General features: G+C 47.6%; 1 protein-coding gene across 9 annotated transcripts in view; it reads left to right on the forward strand.

Annotated features, from left to right (window-relative positions):
• The window catches only part of SGSM1 (small G protein signaling modulator 1), an 82,315-nt gene that overhangs the window by 45,601 nt on the left and 22,234 nt on the right, over positions 1-14,480 (forward strand). For 5 of the 9 annotated variants that reach the window (XM_060282101.1, XM_060282102.1, XM_035134582.2 and 2 more), the window contains exons 11-16: positions 3,902-4,031; positions 5,808-5,978; positions 9,286-9,424; positions 11,173-11,237; positions 12,496-12,641; positions 12,797-12,925. In XM_060282101.1, the coding sequence (XP_060138084.1) occupies positions 3,902-4,031; positions 5,808-5,978; positions 9,286-9,424; positions 11,173-11,237; positions 12,496-12,641; positions 12,797-12,925 (780 nt within the window). The remainder of the gene's footprint in view (positions 1-3,901; positions 4,032-5,807; positions 5,979-9,285; positions 9,425-11,172; positions 11,238-12,495; positions 12,642-12,796; positions 12,926-14,480) is intronic. The other 4 variants (XM_035134584.2, XM_060282104.1, XM_035134583.2 and 1 more) reach the window with 1 other exon arrangement.

Below are 14,480 nucleotides of genomic sequence, written 5' to 3' on the forward strand. Positions count from 1 at the left end.
TGTTTTTCTCCTTCTGTCATTACATTAGAACTCATGGGCATCCAATGAAGCTGAAGATTTTAAGGTATAGAGTGACAACAGTAAAACTCTGGAACTCCCTCCCACAGGAGGCAGTAATGACCACCAGCTGAGATGGCTTTAAAAGAGGACTAGACAAATTCATAGAGGATGAGAGGCCTATCAATGGCTACTAGCTACAAGGTCAGGGGCAGCAGTGCTTCTGAATGCCAGTTGCTGGAAACCTCTGGCTCTTGCGTTGGAGTCCTGCTTGTGGGCCTCGCAGAAGAGGCATCTGGTTGGCCACTGGGTGCTGGACAAGATGGGCCTCATTGGATGGATCCAGCAGGCTCTTCTGATGTTCTTAGGAACTGTTGAGGGGCGCTGGAAGTGGCAGGTGCAAGAAGGGCTTTGTGATCTGTTCTCCTGTTTTGCTTCTTCTCTGGGAGAGGGGTTGAGGAAGGTATAGGCCTCATTTCACATTGCAGGAACACATTGAGGGCATCTGCTGGAGCTCAAGTTCTTCTGCATCTCCAGGGAGGGCTGAGCATGAGGCTCTGTGTGTATTCTATTTGGAGTCAAACCATGTGATTCTAATCCTGCATATAGGTTTTTAAAATATTAATATTCTTCTGAATATCAGTAGGAGGAGAAAGTGATATTGTGCATGGGTCCTGCTTGTGGGTTTCCCATTGGCGCATCTGGTTGGCCATGTGAGAACAGGATTCTGGACTGGACAGGCCACTGGCCTGATCCAGAGGCTCTTCTGATGTTCTTTCTGGAATGAACCCTTGTCATGAAATATTGTTTTAATCAATGTTTAAAAACTGATTGAAAAAATTCAGACTTGAAAAGCAATGAGGGAAAGCTGTGCTAGTTCTTAGCCTCTGTGATAAGGGGAGACTGTTCCCACCCCCACCCCTTCTCCCCCATGGAAAGGTGAGCTTGCCTTAGACATTCAGGAAGTTGTGTTAGATTGAGTCAAATAGTAGATCCAGCAAGTTTCGTATTGGTTTCACTGACTGGCAGTGGTTCTCCACAATTTCAGATGTGATAGTTCCTCACATTGGATGGAAATGCCTTTGAAGTCTGAGCCCTGCTCTGGCATTGGCTCACTCATTGTTCAGCACTAAATGAGGCAGCCACCTTTCTGAAGATCTTTGTTTCCTCCAAGTCTGGTCCTGACTGGCAGGATGCTGGAATCAACAAGGGAGACCCACATGACCTGAAGGGGCTGCTGTGCAATGCCCGGTCAATGATCCACAAGACCACCGCTACGCATGGCTTGATTGTGGATGGAGGATTTGACCTGGCATGTGTGACAGAGACTTGGTTGGACGAGGCAGATGGGCCTGTTCTCGCCACTGCTTGTCCACCAGGTTTCTCTTATGCACAGCAGCCCAGGTTATTTTGGTGGGGAGGGGGGGTTGCAGTGATCTTTTGAAAGTCATTAGCCTGCACCAGGCGTCCTATTGGGAAGACCCAGTTTTCTGAGTGCATGTTCTGAAGTTGGGCAATAGGGGCAGTGCAGGATTCCTATTAGTGTACTGACCTCCCTGCCTGAGCTGCTTCAGGTCATGGTGGATGTTCTCCTGAAGAAACCTAGTTTGGGTGTCTTAGGGGATTTTAACATCCATGCTGACACAACCTTACAAGGAACCACTTGGGACTTCGTGGAAAGCATGGCCTCCATGGGGCTGTCCCTGAATAAGTCTGGCCCAACTCATAGCCGCGGACATGCCTTGGATCTGGTGTTCACCTCTAGTGACGTGGGTGATCTGACATTAAGTAAAAGTGAAACAAAAGAAGTGTCATGGTTGGATCACTTCCTGGTGCAACTGGACTTCTCCACGACCCTTCCCCTCCACAGGGGGGGGGGGACCGATTTGGATGGTCCACCCCCACCACTTAATGGATCCAAATGGTTTCCAGAGAGTGATAGGGGATGTTTTATCCCATATTGATGTCCTCTCAACTGATTCCCTAGTGGCCCGCTAAATGCATAGTTAACCAGGGCTATTGACTGTCTGCTCTGAAGTGCCCTCTCCGATTGCATGAAGCCTGGACAGCCCCATGGTTTCCCCCAGTGCTGAGGGTGATGAAACAATCACTGAGACGGCTAGAGCGCTGCTGGTGGAAAACTCATTCTGAATTGGACTGAACATGGGTTACAGCTCAATGTTGAGCCTACCAAGTGGCGATAGCGACGGCGAAGAGAAGCTTCTTCACCACCTCTATTGCATCTGCAGAAAACAGCAGCAGGAGACTCTTTCAGGTGGTTCACAATCTTCACCATTGGAGCCTGGTGATGACCCAAGATCTTCTGCAATGATTTTGCTAAGGTTTTTTTGCAGATTAAAGTCACTCAGATTCAGAAAGAGGTAGACTTCACCGTGGGAACAGGGCCGAGGCGGGAGAGTGCTAGAGTCCTGTCTAGTCAAGTTGCATGGGATCAGTTCCAATCTGTTACCTCCAAGGATGTGGACAAGGCTGCTTGGACAAGTGAAACTGACCAAAACAGCCTTGGTCGCACTGGTCAAGGATCTCTGGCGGGCCAGGGACTGAGGTGAAAGCTTTTTCCTAGTTCTGCTGGATCTTTCAGTGGCTTTGATACCATCGACCATGACATCCTTCTGGACCATGTCCAGAAAGTGGTGTTGGGGGATGAGTGTTCAGACCACTGGACTCTCACTTGTGGGGTGCCTCAGGGTTCTGTCCTCTCCCCCATGCTTTTTAACATCTATATGAAGCCACTGGGAGAGATCATCAGGGGGTTTGGGTTGAGTGTTCATTGGTATGCGGAAGATATCCAGCTCTATCTCTCTTTTAAATCAGAACTAATGAAGGCTTTGAATGTCCTGTTTGAGTGCCTAGAGGCAGTTGGAGGGTGGATGGCTGCTAACGGATTGAGGTTGAATCCTGACAAGACAGAAGTACTGTTTTTGGGGGACGGGGCAGGCAGGTGTGGGGGACTCCGTGGTCCTGAATGGGGTAACTGTGCCCCTGAAGGATCAGGATCATTTTGGACTCATGGCTGTCCATGGAGGCACAGGTCAATTCTGTGTCCAGGACAGCTGTCTACCAGCTCCATCTGGTACACAGGCTGAGACTCTATCTGCCCGCGGACTACCTCACCAGAGTGGTGCATGCTCTAGTTATCTCCCACTTGGACTACTGCAATGCACTCTACATGGGGCTACCTTTGAAGGGACCTGGAAACTACAACTAATCCAGAATGCGGCAGCTAGACTGGTGACTGGGAGTGGCTGCCAAGACCATATAAAGTAGGCTTCCTCAACCTCGGCCCTCCAGATGTTTTGAGACTACAATTACCATCATCCCTGACCACTGGTCCTGCTAGCTAGGGATCATGGAAGTTGTAGGCCAAAAACATCTGGAGGGCTGAGATTGAGGAAGCCTGATATAAAGGACCTTCATTGGCTCCCAGTGCGTTTCTGAGCACAGTTCAAAGTGTTGGTACTGACCTTTAAAGCCCTAAACGGCCTCAGCCCTACATACCTGAAGGAGCTTCTCCGCCCCCATTGTTCAGCCCCACTGAGGTCCAGCTCCAATGGCCTTCTGCTGGTTCCCTCACTGCGAGAAGCGAGGTTACAGGGAACCAGGCACAGAACCTTCTCAGTAGTGGCACCCTCCCTGTGGAACGCCCTCCCTTCAGATGTCAAGGAAATAAACGGCTTTTAGAAGACATCTGAAGACTTTTAGAAGACATCTGTTCAGGGAAGTTTTTAATGTTTGATGTTTTAGTATGTTCTGATATATGCTGTGTGCCACCCAGAGTGGCTGGGGAAACCCAGCCAGATGGGCGGAGTATTAATAATAATAATAATAATAATAATAATAATAATTTGTTGTTGTTGTTCTGGTTTTGTTTGACTCCTCAAAGGGGAAGGTGTTTCCAAAGCTGAAGAAGCGAAGCCCCCAGGGGTCATCGGAATCGGCATCAGACAAGGAGGAGGAGGAGGCAACCGATTACGTTTTCCGGATCCTCTATCCTGGCCTTCAGTCAGAGTTTGGTAAGGTTGCTCGCCTGGTAGAAACTGGGAAAGCCGACATGATTATCTTAAATAATTTTTTTTCCACCTTAGGCTATCTTTTAATTTTACTACATGGGATAAACATATAAGAGTGTATTCCATTCATATTTCATAAGCCATCTTTATTATGCCATTGTGGCCTGCCTTCCATGCCCTGAGGAATACCAAGGAATGCTCAGAGGTGTGCATGAACCAGTTTGGATACATTAAAATTCTGCACCAAGGAATGCTCATGTCCACCACCAGTATAAATTATGGAAATTTGCTTTGTGCCAGGCATGGAGAGTCCTCCCCTCCCTTCGGTAACTTCGCAGATAAGAATTAATGAGCAGTTGATATATTTATGGTCCTTTTATTACAGCATCATGTTGTGAGCACAAATACACTGCTCTCCGCAAGGAGGGCAGTTGGCTAGTCTAATCCTCTTTCCGGCTTCCGCAGCATTTTGGGCGACAATTTGTTCCCTGATAGGTTCGGACCTCCAAGTCCGAGGGGCACTCAAGTGACGTCTCAACTAGCTGCCCCCTCTCTTTTGGTTCGGTGGTCATTATCTTGTAACTGAGTAACTCCCCCAAGCTGTTCAGCTTCTGCCTGCCTGTCTGCTCCTGAACACGCTGTGGACAAGGGGGGGGGACCTCTTCCCCCTCCAGCTCTCCATTGGAGAGAAGCTGGTCTGCCATAGAATGCATTCCCCAGTTCTCGTCTTCACACCATTCCCTGACACTTTGCATAATGTTTTATGCAGTTCTTACTGATTTGCATATCTTATTCATTGCTTGCTCACTCTGGGACCTGTGTAAGGCACTGGCGTCCCAGCCAGTCTCTGGCTTCTGAAGTTTCAGCCAGTGTTGCCCACACACTCTGGGAGCTTGCCTTCATAAGGATTAGAAACCTGTACTTGTATTTAAATATATTAATATATGAAAGCTGGGGAAACTGAATCCTCCATCAAATATCAAGGGTGTGGTTTTGCTCTGCTCCCTCTAGATGTTGCCAGACTCTCAACTCCCGTCACATCAGTGATCTTAATTATTGTTATTTTCATTTATATACAACTTTTTCATCCAAGGAGCTCAAGTTGGCATACATAATTCTTCTCCCATTTTATCCTCACAACACCCCTGGGAACAAAATAAAATAAATTCCTTCCAGCAGCACCTTAGAGACCAATTAAGTTTGCCATTGGTATGAGCTTTCGTGTGCATGCACACTTCTTCAGATACACTGAAACAGAAGTCATCAACCCTTATGTATAGTGAGAGGGTGGGGAGGGGTATTGCTCCCTCCTTGTGGGGGGAGTGGGTGATTGACTGACTGATAGCTGTTGGTGACTGTTAACGACTGCAATTAGTCTTACAGGAAAAAGCAAGGGGTGAGATGGCTAAAGATCTGGGAGGTAAACACCCCTGGGAGGTCGGTTAGGCTGAGAGGCAGTGACTGGCACCCAAGGCCACTCATTGAACTTCATGGCTGAGTGAGGATTTGAATCCTGTTCTCCCAGGTCCTAAGCCCAACACTCTAACCACTAGGCCACACTGGCTCTCTTTTGCTTTCCCATCTGGACCCTTCATAGGGGGATTTCTGGCCAATGATGGATTTTTCTACTATTCCTAGAATCGTAGAATTGGAACCAACTCTCAGCAATGTGGGAATCACAGCTAGTGAGTTCCTAGTTTTTCTTTTTTCCAGGCTTGAGGAAGCGGCATGGACTGCGCCCACCTTCATGTTTTGCATTTTCTCTCCCTTCCTCTTTAGTGGTTGTTAACCACCCTTCTTGCCTTCCCCCCACCTCTACTGCCGCTGGGAAAGAGAAGGCCTGGATGCGTCGGACCTCTGGCAGAGTGGTGGTGATGCCCAACTGGTCTCTGAGTCTTCCCGAGGCAACCCCTCCCCTTCTGGCCACGTTGGGGCCCAGCCCACACCTGTGTAATGTTGCTGTTGCCACATGGAGGGTGCTTCTTGCTTTTGGCTTGGCAGCTGGGGCAGATGCTGGCATTTATGAATCTGGGCAGGGCAGGCAGCTGGCACCCCCCTCCCTCTTCCCCATTTTTTCCTTGGCCCATTCCCTTGGGCTGCTTTGCTTGGAGGCACACAAGCAGAAGAAGCAAGTTCATTTAAGTCATAATGTTTATATACAGCTCAGTTGTAAGGAAAAAATCAAAGTGGTTTACAAGAAGAATAAAACAATAAAGTTATCAAAAAAACCACCCTCCTATGTAAAACATTTTTTAAAAAATAACATCAATGAGCTAAAAACAGATTTAAACATACACCAATTATCTGCATGTCTGGACAGGCTTGTCTAAAACATTTTTAGCAGGTGCCGAAAAGGGTACAACAATTGCGCCTGCCTGATGTCAACAGGCAAGGAGTTCCAAAGTGTGCAGGTTCTGTGAAACTAAAATATTGCTTTCTTACAAATGCAGAACAGTATTATGTGGCACCTGTAAGAGCAGGCACCCCCAAACTTCGGCCCTCCAGATGTTTTGGACTACAATTCCCATCATCCCTGACCACTGGTCCTGTTAGCGAGGGATCATGGGAGTTGTAGGCCAAAACATCTGGAGGGCTGCAGTTTGGGGGTGCCTGTGTAAGAGTGACTGTATTTAGGGCTGCTGCCCAGTTTAAAGAAATCTTAATACATACATTGATCATACAATGCTTTTTAAACCAATAAACTGATTAGACCTGCATGGCGCTAAAATGCTCACAGCTGTGAAGGAAAAGCGGCCTCCTTTCTTCCCTCTGTAATGGTGCACTGCATGTGTCACAGCTGGCCCCAATCCCTGCAGTGTTAGGAGGAGGAGGAGGAGATGCCTGATGCCTGATGCCAGATGCATAAATAGCTATAACAATTAACATTTTTTTAAAAATGAAAACAGTGAAATCTATTGTCCAGTTAAATCAGAGGCATGTTTTAATGGATCTAATCGCTTTTAGTAGTGATATAATGTTGCTGCCATACTTCTTGTTGCTTATAATCTGAAGCAGATGAAAGGAAGGAGGCAATGGAGCTCAAATGAAAAATGTCCTTTAACAGATCGGCAGCTGCAGCCACCTCCCTGTTGCTGCCCAAAGGATCAACCGGGGAAGACTTTGTCCTCTCCAGATTCCTGTCCCTGTTGGATCTCAGGCTGGAGGGGACAAGGGCTGGGTTGGCTTTGTCCAGGCTGCACCCAAGAATTGGCCCAATAGAGCGCAGCCTGACTTTCCCCAGTGTCACTATGGGGACATTATTGTTGTTAAAGCTCGGCTCCTGCCTTTCCACAAAATGATGCTTGAGGCATCTGATAGTAACATGGAAAACTGTCAACCAGCTGACCTTTGAAAAACACGATACAGTTTTTTGTCATTTCTCTAGAGAGCAATGGGATCTGCTTGGTTTGTTCATTTTTAAACTGATTAGTTAAAAGCCCAGGCAGTTCACCTGCTAAATACCTGAACAGGTTGGGTGATGTAGGATTTAGCAAATGCCAGCAAACACAAAGCCTGCTTCTCTGTGCAGAGTGACCTTCCTGCTATGATCTGAATCAAAATGCTCCTCCCACCCTCCTTGAATTCACATTCCCCACTTCTTCCTCTGCATAGAGTTGAGAGAGCAAGATGTGGTCCAATTCTTGTCTAGAGGAGGAAGGCGCCATTGCCCCTGTCCCTCAAGAACCATCTGCTCCAGAGATGCTCTTTCTTCTTGTATCAAAGCATTTGGCATTCTTTCCAAAACTCATTTAGGCCATGATAGGAGTGATTCATGGAAATTTCCCTTCAATCATTTTGGTGTGGTGAAATTGTTTCAAAGTGACTCTGCTGCAGTTCTGGAGTCAGCATGTCATTGCAGGGCTCCTGCAAGCTTGTAATTGGAAGGCACACCAGAGCCTTTGCACTGAGGGGAAACCAGCCAGGGATTGTTTTGAAAGTTTTGCTGTGAATTGTAACTTAGCTGCCTCACAGCTCTTAAGTGCTTAGCCAGTTCTCCATGTAGTTGTTTCTGGGATAGCCAACATGGCTGCCGGATGTTGCTGGACTACAACCTCCCAACACTCACAGCCAGTTTAGCCCTATGGCCCAGGGCGATGGGAGTTGTAGTCCAACATCATCTGGGAAGCACAAGGTTGGCTACCCTGAGAAAGGGTTTGTATCTTTCCCTTCATCAAAGATCCCACAGTGATTTGCAAGATTCCAAAAATACAACATATATTTTATAACAAGACAGAAAATGTGAACTGGATTCTGGAAAAAAAGTATATGGATAAGTAGAGGGTTTTAAAAGAGAATTGGACAAATTCATGGAGAATGAGGCTATCAATGGCTTCTAGCCCTTGAACTCTAGTTTTTGAACTCTGGACAGCCTCCTCTGTACTCAGCCCAGCTCCTGTTTCACCTACACATCCAGAGGAGGTGGCAGCTGTGGCTAAAACCAACTGAGACTTGGCCAGCGCCAGAGAATGCTTCTGAGGCTGCCTAGAGACAAGCAAAAGCCCAGGCCTCTCTGCTGTCCTCCTATGGATGGAGGACCCAATAAAGTTAAAGGCCGGGTGAGAGGATCCTGTTTGCCTGCCTCAGCTCATCCGGATGACCCTGGCTCACTGGTGGGGGGGGGGGTTTCCAGAGGACTCCTCTCCACTCCAAACATCTTGGATGGAACCATTCTTCCCAGCAAGAGGGCTCTTGATTCTTTCCCCTTTCATTACAGGAAAAGGGACCCTGCAAACACCAGAGGCAAGGCACCGTAGCTCTCTCCACTGACCGCAGGATTCCCAGTTAGTCCCCTGCAAATGACCCCAAGTTAGTGGGCAAGGAAGAGGAGGGTGCACAGCTTGATGGCTGAGCACCTGCACTGCATGCAAGGGGTCCCCTGGGAAAGCAGCACTGCCTGAGACTGCTGCCATTCAGTGCTGACAATACTAGCTAGATGGGCTGGGGATAAGGCAGCTTCCCTTGTGCTCCCTGCAAATTCATGCATTTTCCTTGGAGACTGAGGTTGTTATCTTGAGAAAAGCCTCCTAGGCGGCCCCTTTGGTTGTGCCAGTGAGCCCAGTTTGTGGACGCTGGTGCAGTAGACCTTTTCTCTCTTTTTAATTGAAAGCCTTCCTGTGATTGGGTGAAGATCATGCAATTGGTTTAATCGATGTAGCCCTCCAAATATTGTGTGTCTGATTTTTCCCACCTGGCGTACCCTCTCTCTCTGCTCCAAACCTTCCCCTGATGTTGTGCTGTTCTCTTTCTGCATTTGTAGCCCCCCAGGATCTGGTCGACACACAGACAAACACCCTCCCTTCCATGTGGCAGCCGGGCACCCGCAAGTCCTCCTGCTCGTCCTGCTCTCAGAGCGGATCCACGGAGAGTGGCCCCTCCAATGGATGCAACCATGAAAGGCAAGGCGACAGAGGCTGGCTTGGGGGTCAGATGGGGCTGCTCTCTGCCAGGGAGCCCAGGGGGCCTCACAGAGGCTGGCGGGGTGAGGTCTGGAAGGACAATTAAAGCACATGACACCCCCTCCAGAGAATCCTGGGAGCTGGAGTTCAGGAACAGGAGGAGTCAGACCCATCTAGTGCAGTACTGTCCACACCAACTGGCAGAGGCTCTCTGGGCTCTCAGGCAGGGTTCTCTGTAGCCCTGACGAGAGAGGCAGTTGGGGATTGACTCTTGGACCTTCTTCATGCAAGGCAGATGCTCTGCCAGTGAGCTACAACCCTTCTCTCTCACACACATGGAGGATACACTATCAAGGGCTACTAGCCAGGGTGGCTGGACTCTGTCTCCACGCTTGGAGGCCATCCTGCTTCTGTAGAGCAGCTGCTGGAAACTCCAGGAGGGGAGGGGGCTCTGGGGCTCAAATCCTGCTTAAGAGTTTCTCAGCATCTGGGTGGCCACGGTGAGACCAGGCTGTTGGGCCTCATGCAGCAGGATTTAATAATAATAATAATAATAATAATAATAATAATTTATTTATACCCCGCCCATCTGGCTGGGTTTCCCCAGCCACTCTGGGCGGCTTCCAACAGAAGAATAAAATAATTGATGTGTTCTTGATTCCCAGCACCCTTAACAAACTACAGCTCCCATGATTCTTTGGGGAGAGGCTCTCACTGTACGGTGTGGCTCAGCCCACAACCAGGTGCAGCAGCACATAGATTCTTCGTTATTATTAGGAGTTTGATTTTTATTGTTATTATCTTCCTTAGTGGGTCACACAAACTGGGGGCTCTGGGCATGAGTTTATGGAACCAAGGGGGCGGGAGCCTGGAAAAGTTTAGGAACCCCTATGTGGGATGCTTTTAAATTGCTTTTAATCTTGTAAGTCACTAAGGAGGGAAATGCTATGCTTTGAATGTTTTTGAAAAGTACCGTATTTTTCGCTCCATAGGACGCACCTGACCATAGGACACACCTAAGTTTTAGAGGAGGAAAACAAGAAAGAAAATATTTTGCTTTCTTGAATTGTCCTAGGCATAGCAGCCAACTGCTAGAGGCCTAGGTGGAAAAGCCCCGTTTGGGGCCGGGGGGGGGGGGTCAGCTCACAGTTGTGCATCTTTTTTGCAAAGGGGGAAAGCTCCATTTTTGAGGATCAGCTCAAAGTTGTTGAGCTTACTTTGCAAAGGGAAAAAATCCTGTTTTATGGGGTTCAACTCACAGTTCTGCAGCTTCTCTAGGAAAGGAAAGGGACCCATTTCTACAGTTTCCAGACAGATAATCTAATCAGCCAGTCACATGTCTCCCTCTGCAGACAACAATTGAGGCCTGGGCAAGGGGCCTGGGTGGGGCTAGAAGGGAGCTAGCTTCCTTATCTCCCTCTGCAATCTCTTGCAATCAGCTGCTGAGCGGGTCCCTTTCAACACTCTCTTTCCCTCTTGTTAGCCTTTAGCTCTTTCTATAAAAAAAGCATGATCTGCCTTTCACCCCTGGTCAATTCGGCCCTAGGGACCACACATTCGTTCCATAAGATGCACAGACATTTCCTCTTACATTTTAGGAGGAAAAAAAATGCGTCTTATGGAGCGAAAAATACGGTACATTTTGAAAAATGGGATTATTGCTTGTGGTGTATCCATTTGCAACAATCCATCCTCTGGTTCCTTACAGGACTGTAGCTATCCCCCCCCCTTTCCTTCTCTCTTCCCAGGGCTCCTCTGAAGCTGCTGTGTGATAACATGAAGTACCAGATACTATCTCGAGCATTTTATGGCTGTGAGTTTTTACTTCATCCCATTTTTAGTCACCACTTGGGAGCCAGGGGAACAGCCTGCTTAACCCTTCCCCCACTGGTTCTTTGAAATTTGCTCCCCACCCTCTCTGCTGCGTCTCCTGCTCTGCCACGAATTTGGGGGCAGGAGACGGAATTGCGATTTTGGGCATAGAAATAACCATGGGGAAGAAAGGGTTAAGCAGCCCTTTCTGTCTTCTGCTGCTTTTCTTTTTAAAAGGTGTTGACAAAGAAGTCCTTTTATATCTCCTATAGCACTATGGCCTTGCAATTAAGTGTGGTGTGGAGTTTGCCCCAGTATTGTGAACCGAAGGGCAGAACTACCTTGGTTCTACCACTATGACACCAAAACCGCAAGAATTTTTTATTTATCCCAAACTTCCCCTGGCTCTTAAGCCAAAAAGACTTGCAGCTCAATAAAGATCAAGCTGATCTTGGCCCTCAGGATTATGATCTATCAGACATGGCATTAAAGGAAAAAGATGGGGAGAAGGAAAAATCAAAGTCTGGCACTGGTTCTTAAAAGTGACAAAGTTCTTAATAAGGATCAGCTGGGATAGAATTGGTACAGGTAGCTGTGGAATGGCTGCCAGTTGGTGATGGTTGATGGAGGCAGCTGGCCTCTCGTCCGCCCGCTCTGCTTCCCTTCTCTCCCTCTGCCATCAGTCTATAGCAGATGTTTTGAACTACAACTCCATCACCTCCAGTGACATGGTCATTCTGGACTACAGCACACTGAATCATAGAATTGTAGAGGTGAAAGGGACTGCCAGGCTCATCTAGTCCAGCCCCTTGCAATGCAGGAATGTTTTGCGCAAGATGGGGCTTGAACTACGGCCCTGAGATTAAGAGTCTCATGCTCTGCTGACTGAGCTGGCACAGCTGGGTGGAGTGGGATTTGCAGCTGAGAGCACCTGGAGGGCACCCAGCTTGGGCAGGGTGGTTGATATAACCAGTTCAGATTTTCTTTCCTCTAAGTGACAGCATGGGTCAGTGGACACGGAATCATAGAACTATGGAGTTGGAAGGGATTTGGACTGAAGGGGCTCCTTGGGTCCTGACATGGTCCTACAGTCCCTCCTCCAAATCAGGTGGGTGGTGGGGGTCCTTCTTGGGGAGTGGTGGGTGGGCAGTGGTGCTTTCGCCACCTCCCCTACCTGCCCTTCCCGGTGGCGAGTGCTGGTCTCTCTGGGATTGCCCCCTGTGCAGCCTCTCTTTCTCTCTCTTCTTTCCATGGCTTAGGGCTGGCCTACTGCCGGCACCTCTCCACAGTGAGAACCCACCTCTCGGCGCTGGTGAACCACCACATTGTGTCACCCAGCGTGCCATGCAGCGCCAGCCTGGGGCTGACCGCAGAGGTCTGGGAGATGTTCCTGCAAGACAGTACGGTAAGGGGGCCCCCAATTAGCCCTGGCCACCCCTGGGGCACAGTCGGCTCTGGCCTTGCTTTTGAAGGCGGGTGGTTGAGGGGGGTTTTTTTGGGGGGGAGGAAAAGTCATTTTCTCTTAACATGGCCTCGGTCTTCAGTGAACTTTCCCCACAGAGCTATGAGGAGAAAGAGCTTTTGCGGCTAGTCTACTTCGGAGGGGTCCAGCACGAGATCCGGAAAGCAGTCTGGCCTTTCCTGCTGGGACATTACCGGTTTGGGATGTCCGAAGCTGAGAGAAAGGAGGTGAGATAAGTAAAATAACTCACCAGTATGCCATGAAGTCTGCAGTGCTTGTGTTACTGAATCTGTATTTAAATGCTAAACAAGAAGAGCGATTAGTGGATAAACCACTACCGGTAATTGGATTTCTCTTAGTGGCAGAGCACGTCCCATTCTGGAAGGGCTTAAAAGGTACAGACTTGAATGCATGGGACAAAAGAGGGTGAACCATTGCCTAAACGGCCTTGGCCCAGTATACCTGAAGGAGCGTCTCCACCCCAATCATTCTGCCCGGACACTGAGGTCCAGCTCCGAGGACCTTCTGGTGGTTGCCTCCCTGTGAGAAGTGAGGTTACAGGGAACCATAAAATAAGTTGGAGTTCTAGTCGTAAAGTTAAACCGAAAGGAAAGATACCAAGAACTCTGGCCAGAAATTTCAATGTAAGGAATAAAACCTACTCACGAGTTGCAGTCAAATAAAGTATGTATTCTAGTGAGAATAACGGATTTAAACAGAACACAAAAAAAAGCTTCAAGTTCACAGGAGCATATGTAGCTTCAAATAGGTGTTGCACCTTAGAATTCACAAAATGTGTATATATTACATTCATTGTACATTACAATGAAAAGACACAAAAGATACCAATAAACAATAACAATAACTATCAAACTGATTCCAAAAGTGTTCTAAAGGGTCATTTTATATAGAGCTGGAGAGCTGAGTTGATTCAGGGCAAGACCCCAGTATTGTTCACGAAAGAGTTGTTTTATATATAAAGCCGAAGTGCCGAGTCGATTCAGGAAAAAAACCCAGGTCAGGGAGGGCTCTGTTTCGATGTGGACGCCTTCCTCAGCTAATTTATGAAGTCATGTTGATTTTTAAAATGAAATTCTATGCCTTTCAAATATCGTGTCTGAGTTTGGAAATACAGTATCAACGTGTATACTTTCTTCTAAGTTGACCTTTCCAAACTCACACGCGATATTTGAAAAGCATAGAATTTCATTTCCAAAATCAACAGGGCCCTATCCTGGGTTTTTCCCTTTAGAACACTTTTGGAATTGGTTTGATAGTTATTGTTATTGTTTATTGATATCTTTTGTGTCTTCATTGTAATATACCATTATATATACACATTTTGTGAATTCTAAGATGCAACACCAATTTGAAGTTACAGGGAACCAGGCAGAGGGCCTTCTCAGTAGTGGCACCCGCCCTGTGGAACGCCCTTCCCCCAGATGTCAAGGAAATAAACAACTACCTGACTTTTAGAAGACATCTGAAGGCAGCCATGTTTAGGGAAGTTTTTAATGTTTGAAGTTTTATTCTGTTTTTAATGTTCTGTTGAAAGATGCCCAGAGTAGCTGGGGAAACCCAGCCGGATGGGCGAGGTACAAATAATTAAGACTGACAAGAAGAAGGGAGCACAAAGACACCTTTGCAGGAGAATGGTGGGGCTTCATTCCATTCAAAAATCCTCCAGAGAACCAAAGGTTTATACTAACTTGTGGATCACTTAATAAGAATGTGTTTTATAGGTATACATACCTCTTTGCTGCTATTTTAGTATTATGTGGG

Source organism: Zootoca vivipara, chromosome 13 (assembly GCF_963506605.1).
Source record: "Zootoca vivipara chromosome 13, rZooViv1.1, whole genome shotgun sequence".
Taxonomy (NCBI): Eukaryota; Metazoa; Chordata; class Lepidosauria; order Squamata; family Lacertidae; genus Zootoca; species Zootoca vivipara.